We start from the raw sequence: 25,901 nt of genomic DNA on the forward strand, positions 1-25,901 counted from the left end.
TAAGTAAAATAAGAGCCAGAGAAAGATAAATGCCATATGATTTCACTCATACATGGAATTTAAGAAACAAAACAGATGAACATAGTGGAAAGGAAGAAAAAATAAGATAAAAACAGAGAGGGAGGCAAAACATAAGAGCCTCTTAACCACAGGGAACAAGTGAGGGTTGCTGGAGGGCAGGTGGGTAGTGAGATGGGGTAACTGGGAGATGGGCATTAAGGAGGGCACTTGATGTAATGAGCACTGGGTGTTACATGCAACTGATGAATCACTAAATTCTACCACTGAAACTAGTACTATACATGTTAACTAAATTGAATTTTAAAAAAATAATCACAGAGCCCAATTTGTTTATGAGTTATATTGATGTATCTGAAATCAGGTCAACCTGACGTACACAAACTGACCTAGCAATATGAGTATCTATCGTTAGACAAGAATGCTACAAGAAACAAAAATTAGAGGCCAATACTCTTGGTAAACTGCAAAAATCCTCAACAAAATACTAGCAAACTCAAATCAACATTACATTAAAAGAATCACATACCATGATCCAGTGCGGTTTATTCCTGAGATGCGAGGATGGTTCAAAGCATGCAAATCAATCAGTATGACATACCATATTAACAAAATGAAGGATAAAAGTCACATGATCATCTCTATAGATAAGAATCATATGATCATTTCAACAGATACAGAAAAGTCACACATGACAAAATTCAACATTGTTTCATGATAAAAACCGTCAACAATTTAGGTACAGATGGAATGTACCTCAACATAATAAAGGCCATACATGACAAACCCAAAGCTAACGTTATACTCCACAGTGAAGAGCTGAAAGCTCTTCCTCTAAGATGGAGAACAAGACAAGGATATCCACCCTTGCCACTTTTTACTTAACATAGTATTAAAAGTTCTAACCCAAGCAATTAGGTAAGAAAAATAAATAAAAGGCATCCAAACTGGAAAGGAAGCAATAAAATTGTGTTTAAGGATGACATGATACTACATTTAGAAAGCTTTAAAGACTTCCCCCTCAAACAAACTATTAGAATAAAATAATTTCATAAAGTTTCAGGAAACAAAATTAATACATGAAAACCAGGTGTATTTCTTCTACATGCTAACACCAAACTTTCAGAAAGAGAAGAAAAAAATCCCATTAACAATTACATCAAAAAGAAGAAAATACCTAGAAACAAATTTAACTGAGGAGCTGAAAGATACACTGAAAACTGTTAAGACATGGGTGAAAGGAATTGAAGAAGACACAAATAAATGGAAAAATATTCTGTGCTCATGGATTGGAAGAATATTGTTAAAATGTCTGTACTATCCCTAGTTTGGGGTCTGTTCTTTGGTACATATTTTTTTTGTATTTCTTATGTATATCCAATGTATAAAATAAACTTTTAGTCATTTGGAAAAAAAAAAAAAGAAAAGAAAAGAAAATGTCCATACCATCCAAAGAAAACCTACAGATACAATGCAATCCCTAATAAAATTCCAATGGCACTTTTCACAGCAATAGAACAATCAAAGTTTGTACAGAACCACAAAAGACCTCAAAGAGCCAAAACAAACTTGAGAAAGGACAATGATGGAGACATCACCCTTCCTGATTTCAAACTATATTACAAGCTGTAGTGATCAAAACACAACAGTACTGGCATTAAAAAAAAAAAAGGCCACACAGATCAAATGGAAAATAGGGAACCCAGAAATAAAGCCACATATATATGGTCCATTAATTTTCAACACAGGAGCCAAGAATATACAATAGAGAAAGGACAGTTACTTCAATAAAGGGTACTGGGAAAACTGGATAGCCACATAGAAAAAAATGAAACTGGACCCCTATCTTACAGCATACACAGAAAATCAACTCAAAATGGATTAAAGAATGTAAGACCTGAAACCATAAAACACCTAGAAGAAAACATGGGTAAACTCCTTGATATTGGTCTTATCAAAGATTTTTTAGATGTGACACCAAAAATAAAGGCAACAAAAGCAAAACAAACAAGTGGATTACTCAAACTAAAAGCTTCTACTCATCAAAGGAAACAACCAACAAAATAAAAAAAACCTATGGACTAGGAGAAAGTATTTGCAAACCATATATCCAAAAAGGGCTTCAGACCCAAAATACACAAGGAACTCCTACAACTCAACAGCAAAAAACCCCAACAATTTGGTTAAAAAATAAGCTGAAGAGACATTTTTCCAAAGAAGACATACAAAATGTCCAAAAGGTACACAAAAAGGTGTTCAACATCAGTAAAATGAGGGAAATGCAAATCGATACCACACTGGGATATCACCTCACACCTGCTAGAATGTCTATTATCAAAAAGACAAGGGGCCACATGGGTGGCTCAGTCGGTTAAGCGTTTGCTTTCGCTCAGGTCATGACCACAGGCTCCTGGGATCAAGTCCTGCATCAGGCTCCCTGCTCAGTGGTGAACTTCCCTCCCCCCACCCCCGCTCCTGTGCATGCGTTCTCTCTCACTGTCTCTCTCTCAAAAAAATAAAATCTTAAAAAAAAAAAAAAAGAAAAAGACGGATAATAAATACTAGCAAGGGTGTGAAGAGAAGGGAAACCTAGTACACTACTGGTGGGAATGCAAACTGGTACAGCCACTATGAAAAAGAGTATGGAGGGATTCACTGAGAAATTAAAATAGAACTACCATATGGGGCGCCTGGGTGGCTCAGTGGGTTAAAGCCTCTGTCTTTGGCTCAGGTCATGATCCCAGGGTCCTGGGATCGAGCCCCACATCGGGGCTCTCTGCTCCTCGGAGAGCCTGCTTCCTCCTCTCTCTGTCTGCCTCCCTGCCTACCTGTGATCTTTCTCTCTCTCTCTGTCAAATAAATAAATAAAATCTTAAAAAAAAAAAAAACAGAACTACCATATGATCCAGCAATTCCACTTCCAGACAATACTGAAAGAAAACAAAATCATATCTCCAAGAATTATCTATACTCCCAAGCTCACTGCAGCATTATCCACAACACTCAAGTTATGAAAACTACACACAGAAGAATGGATAAAGAAAATGTATGTGTGGGGCACCTGGGTGGCTCAGTGGATTAAGCCGCTGCCTTCGGCTCAGGTCATGATCTCAGGGTCCTGAGATCGAGCCCCGTGTCGGGCTCTCTGCTCCGCAGGGAGCCTGCTTCCTCCTCTCTCTCTGCCTGCCTCTCTGCCTACTTGTGATCTCTCTCTGTCAAATAAATAAAATAAAATCTTTAAAAAAAAAAAAGAAAATGTGTGTGTGTGTATGTGCATTTGCGTGTGTATATATACATATGTATATATACACACACACTATATAGTGTGTGTGTGTGTGTATTGGAATTTTATTCAGCCTTTAAAAAGAAAGAAATCCTGCCATTTTTGACAATATGGATGAAGTCCGGAGGGCAATACACTCAGTAAAATGAGTCAAAGAGAAAAAGACAAATACTGAACAGTATCACTTACATGTGGAACATTTAAAAAAAAAAAAACAGTCTAACTCATAGAAACAGAGTAGAATGGTGGTTGCCAGAGACTGGAGGGGTGGGGAAAACAGGAAGAGACTGGTAAAAGGGTACAAAGTTTCAGTTACAAGATGAATAAGGTCTGAGGTGGGAATCCTTTCACAATGTACTCGTGTACCAAACCATCACATTGTATACTTTAAGTATATTACAACTTTACAAGTCAATAAAAACCTGAAGAAAAAGGACAATAAACATTATGTCTAATCGTAATAATTATGATTCTTATGTCTATCATCAAAATATTCCAACTCACTGGACAAAGGTTGGTCATTCTAAAATCATTCTTTTAGGGGCACCTGGATGGCTCAGTGGGTTAAAGCCTCTGCCTTCGGCTCAGGTCATGGTCCCAGGGCCCTGGGATTGAGCCCCACATTGGGCTCCCTGCTCAGCAGAGTCTGCTTCTCTCTCTCCGTGTGTGTGTGTGTGTGTGTGCACTCACACATGTGTGCGCTCTTTCTCTAGCTCTCTTTCTCTAACAAAAATCTTAAAAAATTAATTTAATTAAATTAAATTAATTAAAATGGCAAGGCCTAAGGGCACACGGATGGCTCAGCTGTTTAAGCAGGCGACTTTGGATTCTGATTCAGGTCATGATCTCAGGGTCATGAGACTGAGCCCCATGTCAGGCTCTGAGCTGGGCATGGAGCCCACTTAAGGTTCTCTCTCTCTCTCTCTACCCCTCCCCTCCCTGTGCTTGCTCTCTCATAAAAAAAAAATAAATAAATTTAAAAAATGGCATGGCCCATGCATGTCTCCGTGTTTTCATTATACAATGTAAACACATTAAAGAGTACTATATTAAACGATGGTGGCGCTGGTGGGGCGAAGTACACCAACGTAAGCTGAACTCAAAGTTTCCTCAAAAATCTTCTGTAGCTCATAAAGTCACTGCATCTCTTTTTTCATAAGGGCTCGGGTTCTAAAGTAACTAAAGAGTATTACAAAAAACCAGCATTTTATAATTAAAATAATTTCTTTTTTTTTTTTTTAAGATTTTTATTTATTTATTTATTTGATAGCGAGAGAGAGAGATCACAGGTAGGCAGAGAGGCAGGCAGAGAGAGAGAGAGAGAGGGAAGCAGGCTCCCTGCCGAGCAGAGAGCCCAATGTGGGACTCGATCCCAGGACCCTGAGATCATGACCTGAGCCGAAGGCAGCGGCTTAACCCACTGAGCCACCCAGGCGCCCCCTTAAAATCATTTCTTAAAATGTCATCTATTCAAATATCACTAAAACAGAATACTTTTTAAAACTGAAGATGCAAGTATTTCCTCAGAGACCTTCGCAGTACCTTAATATAATTTAATCTCTGAGGACTATCAAGTCTTCTCATTAAAAAAGGACATCTCAGTGACATTTAGGAGTGGTTAAATTTACTCTGATTCAGTAACTGAGCACTAGTCCATTTTCCACGTGGTTAGCTTGTGTCCCACAAAGTCATGGGGGTATTGTCTACACTCACTATTCCCATTCCAATGCCCACTTCTCTACTACTTTGAACATACCCCTTTCTAAAGTATGCTTTAAAGCTTTAAATTTTCCAGGGTGCCTGGGTGGCTCAGTTGACGCAGGTAATGCTCTCGGAGTCCTGGATCGAGCCCCGTGTCAAGCCCCACATCAGGTTCCCTGCTCAGCGGGACGCTTGCTTCTCCTTCTCCCACTCCTCCAGCTTGTGTTCCCTCTCTGTGTCTCTGTCTGTCAAATAAATAAAATCTTTACCCAAAAAAAACCAGAACTTGAAAATTTCCATTATTTTGATCACAAAGCCCTTTGCTAGCTGCATCTTACCACTCTGAGAGCGACAATACCATATTGCACGCATGTTTGGAGTTGGCTTGGGGGAGCTAACCTTATTTCTACTGTAAAATGCATTGTGGTGAGAGAGGAGAAACGAAGGAATGGAGAAACGAAGAAAGGAAGAAAGAAATCTGAAAGTTCTTTAAATCGAGTTCAGTTGAGAGGGAAATACGGGTGGCTCTCCACGTGTGGAGTGAGAATTTAAACACTGTGCTGTTCTGCGTCTACCAAAAATTAGTACTGGGTTCTAATCACTTGTCTCTCTATATGTTAACTTGAGAAAATATGAATTCAGATATTCAAAAATAAAGGGGAAAGGAATAAAAATCTTTCTGCAAAACAGAATGAACTATTCTTTTGCATTTTTATTCATAAAAAATTGTTTATGTCTTGCAGAAACACTGGAATGACATAACCTTAACTCATTTTGATCAACCAAGTGAAGCAGCGCACGAGATGGGACCGGGAGGGAGACAAACTGTAAGAGACTCTTATTCTCACAAAACAAACTGAGGGTGGCTGCGGGGTAGGGGGGTAGGGACAGGGTAGCTGGGTTATGGAAAAAAATAAAAATTAATAAAAATTAAAAAAAATAAAAATAAGGAAATTTTAAAAAGAAACATTCATTTCAAATCTGAAATCTGAAACATAATGGAATCTAGCCGTCCCATCGACTAAGTGCTGTGCTATTTACTATTCATGATAGATAACAAAAGATGGTAAAAACTATTATTGTCCTTGATAGAAAAAACTTTTTCTATAGTAAAAAGAAAAAAAAAAAGCTCTATGGTGCCATCTTTTGGACTGTTCAAGTTTCCTTAACAAAATTCTTTCTTACGATATGAGAAACAATTTATTGATCAGTATCAAGATAAGAATAAACAATTAACCATTTGTACACCTTAAGCCATATTTGCTCTTATTCTATACTTCTGCATTAGGATTTAAAGATGTAGTTATATGAAACAATTTTATAGAACACTAAAATTCTACTAACAATTCCGAAAATGAAGGGTTTTTAATAACACACTCCATGTTGTCGGCACATGTGGTAGTGGTTCCTAAAGTGAGTCACCCCCAATATCAGGAGCATCATCATCTGGGAACTTCTTAGAAATGCAAATTCTTGGACCACACTTTAAAGGGACTACACTGGAATGAAGGTGGGAGGAGTATGCATTTCAACAAGCCCTCCAAGTGCTTCTGATTCAAGCTAACCTGTGAAAAACAATGTCCCAGGGGATTTTGAAGGTCCACAGATAATCCTGACCCACACACTGGTTAAGAATCACTAGGAGATCAGCTACACACTGGGATCACCAAAGAGCTCTCAAAACACCAGGGGCCCATTCCAGTACCGACTTAATAATTTTGTGGAGTAAAGCATGGGCACTAGAACTTTTAAGTCTCCCAAGGGATTCTAAAATGCAGTCAAGGCTGAAAGCCAATATTTAAAGCATTGTATTTTCTTTCTTTTTTTTTTTTAACTTTATTTATTTATTTGACACAGAGAGAGATCACAAGTAAGCAGAGAGGCAGGCAAAGGGTGGGGGGAAGCAGGCTCCCTGCCAAGCAGAGCGCCCAATGCGGGGCTCAATCCCAGGACCCTGAGATCATGACCTGAGTGAACGCAGAGAGGCTTAACCCACTGAGCCACCCAGATGGCCCTAAAGCATTATATTTTCAAAAGGAAGAGTTCACTAAGAGTCTTAGATTAAGCACAGTTTGAATCGAGACATGAAAAGTTAGCCTTTAAAACCATGATACACTCAAAATACCACTAAAAAAAAAGAAAAGAAAAGAAAAAAGAAAAAGAAAGAACTGGTTCATTCAAGTCTGTAAACGTTACATTTTCAAAGGATACGTAAGATGTCCATTCCTTAGAGTGGAACTGTTTTAATCAATAAATAAACCCTGTGCATTCCTGGTTGTTGAGATGGTTTAAAAAAAAAAAAAAGAGGACGATGACAGCCTTATAGACCTTCTAACATATTTGGGCAAATTTCATAATGACAAAGTATAAATGCCAAATTTGAAGTACAGATTGAATCCAGATGTCAATGGAGGAAGAAATCACATCTAATCATAGTAGTATTTAGGATGACAAAATGGATTAGAACTTCACTCTAAGAATGAATTACATATAAGTATTTGCAAAGCACGCAGGTGGGCAGAGTTGATGGGAGAAACGACACACAGGGGTTGTTGGGTTTTGTGGAGGGTGGAAGGGGCAGGTCATAAAAGAACCTTGCTCACTGAGGGATTTCTCATGACTTGACTATTTTGTCAATTTTCCCAAGGACGGTACATACCTGGTACCATTCTAGAAACACAGGACAAATATGAGAGAAATTAATTCGTGACATACAATGGATGCCTTGTGGCATGTTTTCATACTTAGCATGACCCAGAATCCCTTGGAGGGCTTGTTAAAGCAGACCCCTGGGCCCCACCCTTAGAGTCCGACTCTGGGGTAGGGCCCCCGAATGTGAATTTCCAACAAAGTCTTAAGTGCTGCTGACACCGCTAGTGCCAAAATAACACCGTGAAAACCCCGGCCTGAGGGCACTAAGACTCACTTCTCTGGTCGTATTCTCATGAAGACGAACGTGAAGTATCTTTTCTTTTCCATTTTTATTTTGAAGGTCATGCACACTCATTAGAGAAAACAGACCACTAGAAAGAAGCAGCACCACCTGTACCCCCATTATTCAAGACATTATCTTGACCTGTTTTACTACAGTCTTCTCTTTAGAAATAACTGGAGTGTTCTTGACTGTAACATAAACAGGAACGTGCGCAACCACTGTACCAACTGAGAGATATCATGGAGGCCAAGAAGCACAGCCAATTCACTCAGATGTAATACGACAGAGCCATAATTCTTCTCAGGCTCCTATGAAAAATGGAATTTCTGCTCACTGGGAAGTACAAAGGGCAGTTCACCAATCCTTTCATATCGACATTAGTCTTGTGCTATTAAACTTGAGTGATCTCTTGGTCAACTAGACCAAGTATTGATTGAAGTATTTCCAAAAATGGTATGTCAGCAGCATATTTTCTAAGCCCCTTCCTTTCTGAAAATATTCTTTTACAATTATACTAAATGACAACTCGGTTGGGTAGGAAACTCTTGAGTCTTAATGACTTTATTTCACAACTTTCTCAATCCATTGACTTCTGGCACTTACCAGAATTGATTTACATTCCTTGGTATATAACTTGTATTCACTAACCACTCCTTCACCCCTACTCCCTGGCCTGAACACTTATAGGTTTTTTCCCTTAAAGCCTGTAATTTAGAAAAACTTACCTAAGCTTTTATCTAAATGTGGATCTCTTTTCAACCCACTGAAAGAGTGTGTTTCCCTTAATTATATATATTTTATATAGTGCAGGTTTGAGTTTGTTTCTGTGTTTAAAGACAGTCATCTTTATATGAGGCCATTATTTTTATTCCAAGTGCTTAATTTACTTTCCATGAAATACTCTTTTGTTGGGTTCCCACTATCCTTCTTCTGCATTCATTACCTCAAAATGTTTCTTCCTGCCATTTTCATCCTTGTCCTTTTACAGTTAGTGCTTTTCAAGTTTGTCCTCCACAGATACAGCTTCATGATCTAGAATATTAACTTCACCTTCTAATCTACTGGCCTGAGGGGAATGTCAGTTTTGCTACTCCCCTCGCCCTTATGTTCCCTTTTGCCCTTTCCTCTGAGCTCACTGTCTCCTGATGGACTGTCTTTCCTATTTCATGAAAGCTGTATCTTTTCACTGCTATTCAGTATGTCCAATGCTGTTTTTATTTTCATTTTCTCCAGGTTCCCTGCACATTCACAAGGCAGCTGTTCCTTCAACTTTCAATTCTTTTCCTGCCACTTATTCTGCAATATTTTTTCAGGGATTTTTTTTTTTCTAGGCTTTTCATTATGGTAACGTTTCCTTGACAAAGAAAGCACAATCCACTCATGTTCTATATATGTTAACAAGCCAAGAGGTAAACGTTGCCCCCGATCCTGCTTTCTAACCACACCTGCTAGTGGAATCCTTTCCCATAATAACATGCAAGATCTATGCAACTCCAGTGCCCAAGAGGCTTTATCTAGTTTGGTTCCATCAGAAAAAGAGGGGGACTTCTTATATTCCCAATGACTAATCTCTGAAACTCTGAACATGGAATCTTTGAAATTCTTCCCTTCAGCCTCCTACTACCTATCTAAATCCTACCTTTTCCTGCCAGGAAGACCCATTTTGACTTCTCACTTCTTTAAAGGCTTGTCTTTGGTTATAGCTAGTATCATACAATTTTCCCCTTTCCAGTCATTATTTCATGTTTTTCCAACTCTACATCAAGTTATTCAAGGCCAGAATCATTTAAGACTGCTTTGTAATTATACAGACATAAAAGAAATACTTTGTCAATTGATAAGAAATGCAGTTTTTCAGAGAACTTCATAAGGTATCCAGACACTTTCACTAAGGCGAGATTTTGTGCAACAGACATAAGTTAGGCAAACACATCCGCAAGATTCAGACTAAAAATCCCTTAACATTCCAGTTTCATTTCTGAAGCTGTTACAAGCAGTCAGTTTACTTATAAGTAGAAAAAGGGCTCTTTGTAACAATGTAACAGAAAATTCAATCCATTCTGTTGGTTAAAAAAGCTTGCTAATTCAAGACGCTAAAGTAGTATATAACTTAATTAAGAACATATTCTTTTGGGTGAAGATCATCTAAAAGTGTTAAAAGCAAATATTATATACTAAACCTGCAAAGATCCAAAATCCAAACAGGATTTTGTTTTAGTGGGTTCTACGGTATTATATTCATTGCCTTCTGATCAGTAATGATTAATTTATTTTTACTAAACTCACATATCCATGAGGAGAGTAAGACAGTCTACTTACCCCACCCATTGTAATTCCATGAATAAGAGCAACATACGGTTTCCGGCAAGAACCTAAAACAAAAAACAAACAAACAAACAAAAAAACCCAGAGCTATAATTAATTCTGATGCTTAAAATACATTCACTTTTCCAAAAAGCTCATGTTATATGAACTCTGAATATTGTCTTTAGGAAATTTTTGAAAGAAATACCAAAGAGGCTAAATATATGGCTTCAGAAATATGTTCTTTTTAAAATGTCAATCCTGACACAATCTTGATTGTCTATCATTTAACAATTCAACACTTCAATCTAAAACAAATGAAAGCCTTTTATAGCTCAGCTACTGAAAAATATAATTAAGATTTACCTTCTAAGCCATGGATATTTATATACACAGTTGTATTTTAAGGAATAATTTATTTTCAATACAAAGAGAAATGCCGCATACAGTAAAAGGGACTTAGAGTTAGTCTTCTAACTCTTCTAACTGGGAGTTAGAAGACACAGATCCCAGTCTCATCATTGTCATTAACTGGCAAATCCACTATATTCAATATGTATACTGGCATGAGATACACACACACACACGCACACGCACACACACGTACTGACAATTCAATATATATACTAGCATTAGGTGTATACACATTCATACACACACAAGTTAATGTTTATGTGCATATCACATATGCATATGATTTATAAGTAAGTTTCCTCATCTATTAAATAATGAGATTTAATATATGGCCTCAGAAGTGCCTTTCAGCTCAAAAATTCTGTAAAGTTTTACTGTGTTCTTTCCCTTTTTTCTTTTTCCTCTGAGAGGGGAAGTTGCTTATAACATAACAAAAATGTAAATCACTGAACTTCTCTTACTGCTTGTTGCCAATATTACTTCCTTACTGAAGACCAATATAAAAATTCAATTTTTCTGGCTTCAGTTTTGGACTTTTTTTTTTTTTTTTGATTGACGTATAGTAGACACACAATGTGAGTTTCAGGTGTACAACAGAGTAATTCCACAAGTTTATGTATATTACGTTACGCTCCCCACAAGTGCAGCTGCCATCTGTCACCATGCAAGGCCATTATAATTGGACTGACTATATCCCCTACACGGTGCCTTTTGTTCCTGTGACTCACTCATGCCATAACGCGAAGACTGTATTGCCCACTTCCCTCTTCACCCCCCCTCCACTCCCCTCCCCTCCAGCAATCATCAGTTTGTTCTCTGTATTTACAGGTCTGTTTCTGCTGTTTATTCATTTTGGATTCCACATGTAAGTGAAATCAGACGGTATTTGTCTTTCTCTGACTCATTTCACTTAGCATAACATCCTCGAGAGCCATCCGTGTTGTCACAAATGGCAAGATCTCATTCCTTTTTATGTCTGAGTAATATTCCCAAGCAATGTGGAAGAATAAAACTGCAGTTTCAATCCATCTAGCAGTTCTGTGAATACTTCCAGTTTGCCAAACCATCAAGTCCTAATTCTGGAATGAGTTTCATCCTAATTTCATATTTGCAAGTTCACAACTTCTATAGCTTTCAATCTTGAATTATAATTCCCTTCAATCTTGAACTATAATTCCTTACGAAACTGTAATTCCCTAAAAACTACAGGAAGAAATTTCTCTATTGATTGGGATAGAGATATATACACACACCCCATTTCAGCTATATTTATATATATTTCAGATATATAATATTAGAAGCTAACAGATGCAGGGAATAAAGCCAGAATCTGTCACATTCCTTATTAAACAAAATATATCATTATAAGGTATAGAAATTAAATCTTGAAGGCTTTCTCTCTGTATATTAATATTTAACCAAACTCCTTAAACTTCTTAGAAGTTTTCTGCCATCTCCTTTTATTTAGTATAGAACTGCACTAATACTGTAGCTACTAGCCAAATATAATTATTGAAATTAAAATTAAGTAAAATTTAAAATTTAGTTTCTTGCTCACACTAGTCCCATTCAAGTTCTCACTAGCCACATGAAGAAGCCACTCTAAGTAAACATGATATGTAGAACTTTAGACTTAAAGAAGTGAGAGAAGTTCATTCAAACTGGCTCACTTGGCTAAATCAAGAAATAGCCTATTTTCCCCACTCCTACTTCAAATACATAGAATTACATAGTAATTCTATGAAAAAAAAGTTCTGATGTACATCCAAGTTCAAAGCCAAACAAAGGAAATCCACCAGTGCCAGACATCGACATCGGCCACAGCAACTTCTTCCAATACACATCTCCAAAGGAAAGGAAGCAAAAGCGAAAAAAACACTTTTTATATTTCATCAAGATAAAAAGCTTCTGCACAGCAAAAGAAACAGTCAACAAAACAAAGAGCCAACCCATGGAAAATGAGAGAAAGATATTTGCAAATGACACTACAAAGGGCTGATATCCAAGATCTATAAAGAACTCCTCAAACTCAACACCCAAGAAAACAGATAATCATATCCAAAAATGGGCAGAAGACATGAACAGACGCTTCTCCAGTGAAGACATACAGATGGCTAACAGACACATAAAAAAAAGTTCATCACCATTGGCCATCAGGGAAATTCAAATCAAAACCACAATGAGATACCACTTTACACCAGTTAGAATGGCAAAGATTAACAAGGCAGGAACATCGATGCTGGAGAAGATATGGAGAAAGGGGAACCCTCTTACACTGTCGGTGGGAATGCAAATTGGTGCAGCCACTTTGGAAAACAGTGTGGAGATTCCTCAGAAAATTAAAAATAGGGCTACCCTATGGCCCAGCAAGTGTACTACTGGGTATTTACCCCAAAAGATACTGATGTAGTGAAAAGAAGGGTCATATGCACCCCAATATTCATAGCAGCAATGTCCATAATCACTAAAGTATGGAAAGAGCCAAGATGCCCTTCAACAGATGAACAGATAAAGACAATGTGGTCCGTACATACAGTGGAACATTACTTAGCCATCAGAAAGGAAGAATACCCAACTTTTACATCAACGTGGGTGGGACTGGAGGAGATTATGCTGAGTGAATTAAGTCAAGCAGAGAAAGTCAATTATACAGTTTCACTTACTTGTGGAGCATAAGGAATAACATGGAGGACATTAGGAGAAGGAGAGGAAAATTGGATTGGAGCAAATCGCAGGGGGAGATGAACCATGAGAGGCTAGACTCTGAGGAAACAATCTGGGGGTTTTGGAGGGGAGAGGAGTAGGGGGATGGGTGAGCCTGGTGGTGAGTATTAAGGAGGGCAGGAATTACTTGGAGCACTGGGTGCCGTACATAAACGATGACTCTTGGAACACTGCATCAAAAACTAATGATGTATTTTATGGTGACTAACATAACACAATAATTAAAAAAAACAAAAAAACAAAAAACACCAGTGCAAGAATAAACTCAAAATCAATAGCTGAGTGAAGCTACAGCCAGTGATTGTGAGCGAATGTGTATGTTTTGAGTCAGAAATAAATTCTGGCCCACATAACTTATGAAATGGACTACCTGTATAAAAACTCATCCTAAAGAGCTTTTAGATTAACAAAATGTAACTAGAAAAACTATCTGCTGAGCCAGGAAGTCAATAAATTCCTTCCAAGAAAGGGAGAGAAAAAGCCAAAGAAAGTGGATGTTCAAGCAGATAATAAGCACCACCACTACCACTGAACAAAAAAAACAAAACACCCTTAACAAATTAGTAATAGAGGGCGCCTGGGTGGCTCAGTGGGTTAAGCCGCTGCCTTCGGCTCAGGTCATGATCTCGGGGTCCTGGGATCGAGTCCCGCATCGGGCTCTTTGCTCGGCAGGGAGCCTGCTTCCCTCTCTCTCTCTCTGCCTGCCTCTCTATCTACTTGTGATCTCTCTCTGTCAAATAAATAAATAAATAATAAATAAATAAATAAATAAATAAATAAATAAAAACAAATTAGTAATAGAGGTAATATCTGTAACTTGGTAAAAAAAAGTGCCTACAAAAAGATTATACTAAAAATTGAAAGTTTAAAACTTTCCTATGGACATCAGAAATAAGACAACACAGAATCATTCAACATTACAATAGAGGTCCCAGCCAAAACACAGGAAAAGTCATAATATAAAGACTGGAAAGAGAGAAGTGAAAAAAATATGTACAGATGCCTATGTAGCAAAGCCAAGAGAATCTACAGAAATATCATCAGAATAAATTTCAGCAGGGTTGCAGGATGTAAGAACAAACTTTAAAATCCAAAGCACTTCAATATGCCAAAAACAGTAAATTACAAAATGTGAGAGTAAAATTACCATTAAATATACTAATAAAAAAAAGTAAGCTACCTAAGAATAAAACTTAAAAAAAAAAAAAAACCAGGCAGCAACTTATTTATGGATAAAGTTACAAAACATTATTAAAGGACATAAAAACTCAAATCTGGTTAAAAGTTCCAAAGTTGTTTAGGGTGATAGTCACACAAGTTTACTAAAAGTTACTGAATTATTTGAGATGGGTGAGTTTTACGGTATGCAAATTATGATTCTGTAAGTTTTTAAGTCTGCATAAATAAAGAGATATACTGCATGTATAGATGAGAAGACTCAATGTGAAAGATGTCAGTTCACCCTAAATTAATTTATAATTGTCATCCCAATCAAAACTTCAATGGAAGCTTCTGTGGGGTCAGAAAAAAATAATTCTAGGGGCGCCTGGGTGGCTCAGTGGGTTAAAGCCTCTGCCTTCAGCTCAGGTCATGATCCCAGAGTCCTGGGATCGAGCCCCACGTCGGGCTCTCTGCTCTGCAGGGAGCCTGCTTCCTCCTCTCTCTCTGCCTGCCTCTCTGCCTAGTTGTGATTTCTCTCTGTCAAATAAATAAAAAGTATTTAAAAAAAAAAAAAAAAAAAAATAATTCTAAAACTCATTCAGAAGGTCAAAACCCCAAGAGCAGCCAAGACAATTCTAAAAGAAAACAAGGGCAACTTAAACTACCAGATAGAAACATATCAAAGTTGTAATAATTTTGACATTGTAGTTTCATCGTAAGTACAGACCAATGAACAAAGTAGCCCAGAAACAGACCAGGTCACATCTTAAGAACTTGATGTATGACAGAGATATCACTAAAATCAGTAAAAAAAAGGCATGAACTTTATAACCTCTGGCTTTCTGGTTGAAAAATAAAAGTTAAATGATGTCACATGCAAAAAATAATTTCAAGTACGTTAAAGATTTAAAGTAACAAAATACCGAAGCTACTAAAAGAAATATAGGAACATCTTAAAAACCTGTGTTATTAATTGGATTTTTTCAAATGCAAAAAAGCAGAAATTATTCAGGAAAACAATGGATACATTTCAACTCATTGAATAAAAACCTGTATATACCAAAAGATAACTTAAAGTAGCAGAGAGAAGTGTTCTTCTAGTACATACAATCTACATAAGTGAGGAATCCAGAATATATAAAGACATACACTATCGTAAGAAAAAGACAAACAATCCAACATTAAGATGAACAAAGGATGAGAAGAAAATCTAAATGATTACTTAACACAAACACCTTCTATCTTACCAATATTCAATGAAATGCAAATTAAAGTCAATATCAGACATGCAAAGTTTAACACAAAAAATGATGGAAAGACATGCAGAAAATAAAATCTTATACTTTAGAGAATAATCTGGAAAAAACTGAAGATATATCAACTATGATCCATTCACTCTATTATTTCTAGAGAAACTTTTGTACATTGACACTAACAGGACATACATAACAATCTGTACTAGTAAAAATTTGAAATAACCTAAAATATCTATTAATATAGAATAGATAAGCCCAGAGGGGTATATTCATAATACAGAATACTACGGAACAGTTACATTCCATGTTATTAAAAACAACTTTGAGGGGCACCTGGTGGCTCGATTGGTTAAGTATCTGCCCTCAGCTCAGGTCATGATCCCAGGGTCCTGGGATCGAGCTCCAGAGCTCCACATCGGGCTCCCTGCTCAGTGGGGAACCTCTCCCTCTGCCTGCTGCTCCCCCTGCTTGTGCTCTTTCTCTCTCTGTCAAATAAATAAGTCTTAAAAAAAAAAAAAAAGAAAGAAAACAACTTTGAGTGGTACATACAGTAAAACGTTACTTACATAAATTTCAAAAACAGAGTAATAGCATTTTTGTTCCTAAATATGTCACAAAAATATTAACTATGGTCTAGTAGGATACACTAAAAATTAATGACAATGATTACTTCTTAGGGAGAGATAATGGTTGCTTCTGGGGAGAGAAAAAAAAAGTGGTACTGAGGAAAGCACCAAAGTGGACTGAAGCTTAAAACCTGTAGGTCTTAATTAAAACATCAAGCAAAAATAAAATATTAATGTCTATTAATTCTGGCTGATGGGTACATAACTATTACGTTATTCTCTGCAATTTAACATTTGAAATACACGTTTGATAAAGTACTTCTTCAACTCCAGTAAACTCTGGAACATCAACTATGAAAACCCTTTCATTAAGAAATGATATTTCATTTACATAGAAAACAGAGACCCAAATTTTTGTTTTCCAAGAAAGTCAGTCATACGATCAGAATCCATGTTTTCATATTGGTTATAGGACAAATAGTAATTAAATATAGCTTACTAATATTGTAGTGTGAATTGTCCTGGAATGAGCCAAATTACCAGCTTTATTTATGCCTGACATAGTATACAAAAAAGTAAACAAGAGTGTCTATTGACACATTTTGAACGATTAATACTGCACGGCTTATTTCTTGATTCCATTTTCAAAGCTCTCAGTGGAGCACACATACCAATGGCATTGTTCAGGGTATATTCTTCTCTAAAGAAATCTTGAGCTATCTTCTGGTTTGCCTTCCCAGCTTCGGCGATTACTATAAGAAAAAAAAAAAAATGAAGGCAAGGAAAAAAAAGAAGGATTACAAAGTTTTTAAAAGTGCTTTCTAGTGGGGCGCCTGGCTGGCTCAGTTGGTAGAGCATCCCTACTCTTGATCTCAGGGTTGTGAGTTCAAGCTCCATGGTGGGTATAGAGATTACTTAAAAATAAAATCTTTAAAAAAAAAAAAGTACTTTCTAGTTAATACAGTCAAAGGGAATAAATTTAAAATATTGTGATATTAAGTACTGGGGAAACTCTAGAATGGTTTGTAAAAGTTTTGAAGTGTCCATTCCACAGACACAGTTAGCCCTAGAGCCATAGCCTAATGTCAAAACTTCAAGGCAAAAGCTCCGAAGGACTTCTTACAAATTGCTGTACCTAATTTAGAACTTACATATTGCTACAAAATTCATTTTGACTCTTTTCTGTAGCACCTGAATAAATATTTACTGGACATACATTTCCAATGGTAATATGGCTTAAGACAAAATACACAGAGAAAAATACAAGTACTGTGTGCATGTGTGTACATATACTCACAGTTCTCTAATATATCCATCTAGTTAAGTATTTCTGCCACGTTCATTTCACCATGAAACATTTATTGAGCATCTACTGTATTCCTATTCCAGTCAATGGTAAGACTACTATCAAACCATTCTCCTCCATACACTGTAAGCTCATATGCCTTCCTGTCTTTAAATCTTATGAGAATTATTGATTACAATACAAATTAAAATAAAAACATATTTCTTCTTCTATGGGCTAGAGTTACATAAAAATTGTTGAATATAGATTTTTAGATTAATTTTAGAAGTCTGATATATCTTCCTTCAAAATGTTCCAAATGTTCACTTCTTTTCCTGGTTTTTAAAAGAAAGATCTAGTGTCTATTTTTGTCCTTCTGGGGCTTTCACTGATACGTGCACACCCCTAAACCCTCATCTCTTGTTTCATATTCAGCAATTCTAAAAGGACAAGAGTGCAAATTATACTGCCAATGGAATGAAGCTCTTTTACCTCAAAAATCTTTGATTTCCTCTTTTATTCTAATCAATTAATTCCACAGAAGTTAAAATTAAATGACATTCATAATCACATTTAAAAAAAATTTTCTGAGTGCCCATTTATCATCTTGGACTATGATCTTAAAAGCAACTGAATTTCCTGGAACCGAAGACCACTGCTTTATACACTTTAACTAAAATAAATCTGTACTTTGTAACTGTACTTCCAAACATCAATATAAATTTAGTCCTATATGGAAAAATAGCTCACAGTTAGAGGAAGCTAAAAACAATACATAAGACTCTGCCCATCTGTAAACTAACAAGATCACAGACCCAACTCCGGAAGAAAAGTTAGCTCCATGCTGGAAAACAGTATTTTAAAAATATTCATGTTGTGGGCAAAACAAACTCAAACACAATTCAGTTAACAAATCTAAGCAACTGAAAAATTAAAAATAGAATAAAAATTGATGGAATTAAAAATTAAAACTCAATTACCATAAATTTAATAGGTATCTGAAATTATGTCCGAAATCAAGCTTGTTTCTTCCCATCCCAAATATAACAGTTGGGACGCCTGGGTGGCTCAGTCAGTTAAGCATCTGCCTTCAGCTCAGGTTATGATCCCAGGGTCCTGGGATGGAGCCCCGCATCGGGATCCCTGTTTGGAGGGCAGCCTGCTTCTCCCTCTCCCTATTCCCCTTTTGTGTGTTTTTTCTCTCTCTCTCTCTCTCTGTCAAATAAATAAATAAGTAAATCTTAAAAAAATAACCCACAAATATAATGGTTTCTGTAAACTTGTAAATTTGATATCTAGAGCAATCTAAACCATACTGCCATTAACACAACATAAAAAAACTATATTTATATATACATGTGTATATACATATAGATATACAGATATACACACACATACACACAGACACAAAATAAAAACCCAAAGAAAAAACCATCGCTGGACTCTATCAGTTCCCTAACAAACAAAATACTAAAGTTTTCAGTACATACAAAATACTGATAACCAGTGGTGAGAAGTACATGACTTTGACCCTGAGACCAAAGATTTCTTCTCTCTTGTCTCTAATAGTTAAATGTATATAGACTGACCTAAAGAACTAGAAAGGAAAATTAATCTTTTTATCCCATCTCAGCATGTTTACTTAAACAGCTGTAAAAATGCATTAACAACAGGATGAATTCTACAATTAAGTACATCCTTGCTTTGAGATCATGCACTAAGGGTAAGCATGGGGACGGTCAAGGAAACATGTGAAGGAACGTCATAAGTGGAGAATGACAAGTCACAACATGGCCAGACTGTCAGGTTACATGACAAACCGAATTGCTGAATGCCAGCTAACCTAAAATAAAAAGTGGACTCACATTGCATAACTGGGCATTTTGTTTAGGACGATTCAGGGAGAAACTGGATATATGAAGGGTACATATGTAGTTTTTTTTTAAATGTTATTTTTATTTTTCTAATATTAACTACAATGGCTAAGTCATTATAATAAAAAAAAATTTCTAAGATGTAAAGCAAATTACGAAGTATTACAAAAATTTCCTGTTAGTTTTGTCAATCTATTGGGGGGGAAAACAACATTGAGATTGGGCAGGGGTAGTTTTTACCTCTGATATCACCCCCAGCACAGAAAGCCTTTCCACCAGTTCCTTTTATAATGATCAGGAAAGTTTCAGGATCTTGTTCCCAGTTCTAGCCAAAAAAAAGGAAGATGGTAAAAGCATATTATAAATACAAACTATAAAAAAATCTATACGCATATATATGCATACGTATCTACATCTGCGTAGATAGATTTTATCAGTACATACAAAGTACAAGATTTTAAAGTACATCCAAAAGAATGGATCCCAACTTCATTTTCTTTTCTGACATAAATTAGAGACTATTTCAACAAGTTACTAGATGAATACATTTTGTGATCCAAATTACATGATGGTATCTGAAATCTTTAGCATGACAACTTTGAGATGAAAATGAAAAAAACAGGAGCTTAAAAATGTTACAGAAGCTTATAAATCTGGTGAAAAGCAGAGCAAGAACCTTTCTGTTGCGGTGACATAGGGCTCTGTCCCACTGACAAATTATAAGCAACTGAGTGAAAGCACGGATATGATCAAGTCTTGAAGTGATCTGAGGTCGGTAAGGACAGCTAACAAGTACGTAGCATGAAAGAGTCAAGAGCCAATGGAAATTCCAAAGACAAACAATCGACTAAAAAAACCGGTTAACCGGAGAGAGAATTAACAGGAACTCTATAAATACTACTCTTGAGAACAGAAATAGAAACACACTTGGAAGAGATGTAGCTGAACAGATGTGGCTGTGCGAAAGGCTAATAAAATACTGGACTACATTAAGAGAAATACGGCGTTCTAACATGAAGTTTCTACTTTCCTCCACACTGGTCTAATTCCAATCTGAAAGTCCTGGCCCATTTCTCTTTATTACATTTAAAGGCATATTATACAGTGTCCCAAACAGACACACAGTTAGGAAGAGAGACTCATCAAATGAAAAATTAAGGAACCGGTAACCAGGGGAGAATTAGTCTTTGTGGCTGACCCTGTGAGGCACACTATTTCACTACATCGCCACAACAATCATGTGAGATGTAACCATCCCCCTTTCACAGCTGAGGAAAATGAAGGACAGAGAGATTAACACGCCAAGATATACAGTTAATTAAAAGAAATCCAAGTATTAAACAAAGTCGTTGGGCTGTGAGTCATGCTTTTCCACTACACCACGCAGTTCTCTTAGAAGAGTTAAGGCTTATGGCGTTCTCTAAGGCAGGCTGACCAGGCAGTTCAAAAACAGCTGTCAAAAAGCTGTCATGTGGGGATGATGAGGACGCCTGGGTGGCTCAGTCAGTTAAGTGCCTGCCTTTGGCTCAGGTCATGATCTCAGGGTCCCAGGATGGTGCCCCACATCGGGCTCCCTGCTCAGCGGAGAGTCGGCTTCTCCTTCTCCCTCTCCCCACTGCATGTGCGCTCTCTCACTCTCCCTGTCTCATATAAAATCTTTAAAAAAAAGCCATCACATGTAAGGAAATTGATTTCTATACTCACGTCCCAAGAAAACCAGTATCACTGGTTAAAAGGTCAGAAAGTTGGAGCTATGTGAAAGTGGAAGGGGCTATCTCAGGAGGCCACGGGGAGGCCACTCAGGAGGCCTCCCTGTCACTAGGGAGGCTCTGAGATAATCACACAGGGAAAGCCCGGAAGACAAGAAATCAACAGGGCTTGGGTGCTGATCCCAGACATTCTATGGAAGAGAATACCAGAAATATTGTATTGAGATACACTTTTAAAAGGATCCATATAATTTCTTTAGGGCAATTACAAACCTTGAGCTGTGGATAAATGTGCCGGATCATACTAAGATTCAGTGCATTTAGGAACTTTGGTCTGTTTAGTGTTATCACTCCTGCACAACCTTTTCTTTCCAACAGTACTTCTGCGGTGTCCGTGTGCTTAGACATTCTCTGCAGAAAAAAAAGAATAACTTTAGGATAAAATTCATTCGGGTTTTGTCACAAGCCAACATCAAACCAGAGATACACCTCAGAGATACTCTGGGTTGGGTTCCAGACCATCACAATAAAGGAAATATTGCAATATGTCAGAAGAGCTTTGTTTTCCAAATGCATGTAACTGTTACTTCTATGCGATACTGTAGCCTATTAAGTATGGAGTAACACTAGGTCTGAAAAAACCACGCACAGATCTTAATTTGGAAGGAACTTCTTGAGAGGAAGATGGTGAAGGAAGAGGAAGATCCCCAGGCTCATCGTGTCCCACAAACACAACCGGGTAACTCTCAAGTCATTCTAAACACCCCAGAAACCCACCTGAAGACTGAAAAACAAAGTCCACAACTGAAGGGGGAGAAGAGGCCACACCCAAGCAGCAGCCCAGTAAAGAACGTGGTAAAACAGCATCAACTCCGGAAGTCCGAACCTGCCTGATAATTGTGCTGACCTTGCTTTATGACTGAATACGCTGGCCCTGGGAGAAGAAAAAAAAAGTACCTCATTGCTACTAAATGCTAACCGTCATCTGCGCCCCCAGTGAGGGAGTCAGACTCCTTTCGCTGGCAGAGGCTTGCCTCAGTGTTGACGGCTGCTGACTGCTGAGGGCGGAAGGCGCTGAAGGTTGGGCGGAGGCTGTGGTAATTTCTTAAAATGAGACAACAGTCAAGTTTGCTGTAGTGACTGACACTTGCTCTCATAATTTGTCCGTAGCACGCAATGCGTCTGTTAACATCGTACCCACAGTAGAACTTCCAAATTAGAGTCAATCCTCTCAAACCCTGCTGTTGCTTTATCTACTAGGTTTAAGTAACGAGTCTAAATCCTTTGTGGTCATTCCAACAATCTTCACGCACCTTCACAAGTAGATTCCATCTCAAGAAGCACCTTTCTTTGTTCATTCATAAGAAACAATTCCTCATTCATAAAAGTTTTATCATGAAATTGCCAGCAACTCAGTCCATCTTCAGGTTCTACCGCTGACTCCAGTCAGCGCATCTGCAGCTGCTGCCCCCATTAAGCCTCGAGCCCCTCAGGGCTGGATCAGCTTCTGCCAAACTCCTGTGAATGTCGATACTTTTACCTCTTCCCGTGAATCATGAATGTTCTTAACAGCAACTGGAATGATGAACCCTTTCCAGAAGGTTTTCAACTTACTTTGCCTGGATGCATCAAAGAAATCACTCTCTATAGCAGCTATAGCCTTATGAGATGTATTTCTTAAATACTGAGGCTCGAAAACCAGAATTGCTCCTCGACCCAGGGCTGCAGAACAGATGCTGCATGGGCAGCTCCATGAGAGCTCTTGGCTGACCAGGTGCATTGACAATTAGCAGTATTCTGAAAGGCATCTTCTTTTCTGAGCAGTCGGTTACAACGACAGACTTAAAATGGCCAGTAAAACACGCTGTCATTCAGGCTTCGTTGTTCCATTCATAAAGCACAGATTTAGCATAATCCTTAAGGGCCCTAGGAGTTTCGAACAGTCAATGAGCACTGGCTTCCACTGAAAGTCAAGAGCTGCATTAACCCCGTCAAGAAAGTCCGCCTGTCCTCTGAAGCCAGCCACTGACGTCTCCTCTCTAGCTGCGCAAGTCCTAGACAACCTTGTCCTCCAACAGAAGCCTGTTTCATCTATACTGAAGACCTTGTTTCATGCAGTCTCCTTCATTATCTTAGCTAGACCTTCTGGGTAACGAGCTGCATCTTCCCAATCAGCATTTGCTGCTACACCTTGCATTTTTATACTACGGAGATGGCTCCTTTCCTTAAACCTCATGTTACTAACCTCTGCTAACTTCAAACTTTTCTCCTCCAGGATCCTCACTTCTCTCAGCCTTCACAGAATGGAAGAAAGTTAGGGCCTTATTCTGGATTAGGCTTAGATTAAGAAAATGTTGTAGGGGCACCTGGGTGGCTCAGTGGGTTAGGCCGCTGCCTTCGGCTCAGGTCATGGTCTCAGGGTCCTGGGATGGAGCCCCGCATCGGGCTCTCTGCTCAGCAGGAAGCCTGCTTCCTCCTCTCTCTCCCTGCCTGCCTCTCTGCCTACTTGTGATCTCTGTGTGTCAAATAAATAAAATCTTAAAAAAAAAAAAAAATGTTGTAGCTGTAATCTATCCCAATTAAAACTCTCTCCATATCAGCAAATGACTACTTCACTTTCTTACTAATGTGTTCACTAGAGTAGCACTTCTAATTTCCTTCAAGAACTTCTCCTTTGTATTCACAACTTGACTCACTGGTGCAAGAGACCTAGCTTTTGACCGACCTAGGCTTTTGCCATGCCTTCCTCACTAAGCTTAATCATTTCTAGCTTTTGATTTAACGTGTGAGGCATGTGACTCTTCCTGTCACTTGGAAGGCCACGGGGGGATTATTAATTGACCTAATTTCAATGCTGTTGTATTTCAGGGAACAGGAAGGCCTACAGAGAGGGAGATGAGAGAACAGGAGATCAATGGAACAGTGAAAACAGACACAACACTGATCAATTAAGGTCATCATCTTATTTGGGCACGGTTCATGATGCCTTCAAAACAATTACAACAGTAACATCAAAGATCATTGATCACTGTTCACCAAAATAATAGTGAAAAAATTGGAAATATTGTGTGAGAATTACCAAAATGTGACATCGAGACACACCGCGAGCAAATGCTGTTGGAAAAACAGCACCAATAGATTTCTTCTACTGATGCAGGGTTGTCACAAACTTTCAATTTGTGTAAAAAAACAAACAAACAAAAACCCAAAACAAAAAAACAGTATTTGCAAAACACAGTAATATGAGGTATGCCTGTACATCAATGCAAATCTTTCACACAATGGTACTCGTCAAATGGATTACTAGGTACATCCATTTCTAAAATTTAGATTCTGTAGATAAGCAAAATACGCATACCAAAAGTATATACGTAGTATATACAGAGTATACACATACTTAACTTTTAACTTTTGAATGAATGGAGCCAACTGATTTAGAATAGAACCTAGTCCTAGAATTACTTAGACTACGAACAGTGAAAACAGTGTGTGTGCAATGCTACCCACCCACTCTGCTCATGGGCACGTACATATCTACATGTAGAATGCATCTCTAGATAGATACACAAGAGACTGCTAAAATGGTTGCCTCCAGGAACGAAAATCAGACATATGAGAGCGGGGTGGGAAGACGTTTTGTTGTTTGGCCCCTTTGAACTTGTTTAATTTTGTACCATATATATTTACTACCTATTCAAACCAATATTTTAAATATTTTCAAAAACAAAAGAGTAATAAATTAGACTTCAAAGGTTCTAAGCCATCTCCAGAAGGGAACTTTGTTAACAGGCTTTATTGCAGAGGACTTCCTTGTTTGACTATGGGGTCCGCTGACCCCCAGTAATGACCCCCGTGTGTAGGAAGTTGAGAAGACAGGATGACATGCATATACACTGTGCACTGAGAGCAACCCCTATTTCCTGCTACACCGTACACCGGCCGCAGGGAGCACTCCAGAAGGCTTTAAGGACAGGTTTTCATGAAGGAAGGCCCAGAGAGCCATAAGCATCCTTGTTCTCCCACTGGAAATTCAACTGTACATAAGGAAGAGCAAATGTTCAATCATTTAAACAGAGCCATTTTTCATAGTTTCCAGTACTTAAGTTTGTTTCGGTACACGTTATTGTAAAACAGTGTTCTTACTTATGTTCTTAACAAATCTGTTGTTGATTCATCCTCTAAGCTCTGACCTCAGAAATAACAGTAAGTCTATTTTTTAATCTGTTAAAAAAAATACTAAGCTATATGACTTGTTTTCTTACCTTATTGGTACTTTAAAAAAAAAAAAAGTGGTAAAAGAAATCTATACACAAAAATCAGGAAAAAAAAAAAAAAAAAAACCAGACCAAAAGGGATACGAAGTCCATGAGCAGATACAGCCTTCCCCCAGACTTCACCTTCTCCTTCAGTCTGACTCTAGCAGCTGGAAGTGTCTGACTTCTCAGGTTTTCTTTGAAGTTCCTACTGACCCACTAGTGTTCGTACGTGTGTAGGAAGACGGTGAGCAACTTTTCTGACCCATAATTCCTCCTCTAGACTCTTTCATAGCTTCTGTCAGTATTGTGGAAGATCTTATTCCCGTAGTCTTTTATTCCATAAAACTGTAGGGGAGGAAAAATAAGTTTCCCTCTATCTTTCCAGGTTCTTAACTAAGAGCCCCCCAGAAATAAA

The 25,901-nt window shown here is 37.8% G+C and overlaps 1 protein-coding gene across 5 annotated transcripts in view; it reads right to left on the reverse strand.

The window, feature by feature from the left end:
* HIBCH (3-hydroxyisobutyryl-CoA hydrolase) overlaps window positions 1-25,901 on the reverse strand; it is a 104,442-nt gene that overhangs the window by 55,889 nt on the left and 22,652 nt on the right. For 3 of the 5 annotated variants that reach the window (XM_046019697.1, XM_046019699.1, XM_046019698.1), the window contains 4 exons: window positions 21,504-21,641; window positions 19,762-19,846; window positions 17,034-17,114; window positions 10,257-10,309 (listed from right to left, as the gene is read on the reverse strand). In XM_046019697.1, the coding sequence (XP_045875653.1) occupies window positions 10,257-10,309; window positions 17,034-17,114; window positions 19,762-19,846; window positions 21,504-21,641 (357 nt within the window). Of the gene's footprint in view, window positions 1-10,256; window positions 10,310-17,033; window positions 17,115-19,761; window positions 19,847-21,503; window positions 21,642-22,007; window positions 22,136-25,901 lie in introns of those variants that run through there. The other 2 variants (XM_046019700.1, XM_046019696.1) reach the window with 1 other exon arrangement.

This window comes from Meles meles, chromosome 9 (genome assembly GCF_922984935.1).
Source record: "Meles meles chromosome 9, mMelMel3.1 paternal haplotype, whole genome shotgun sequence".
In the NCBI taxonomy this organism is placed as follows: domain Eukaryota; kingdom Metazoa; phylum Chordata; class Mammalia; order Carnivora; family Mustelidae; genus Meles; species Meles meles.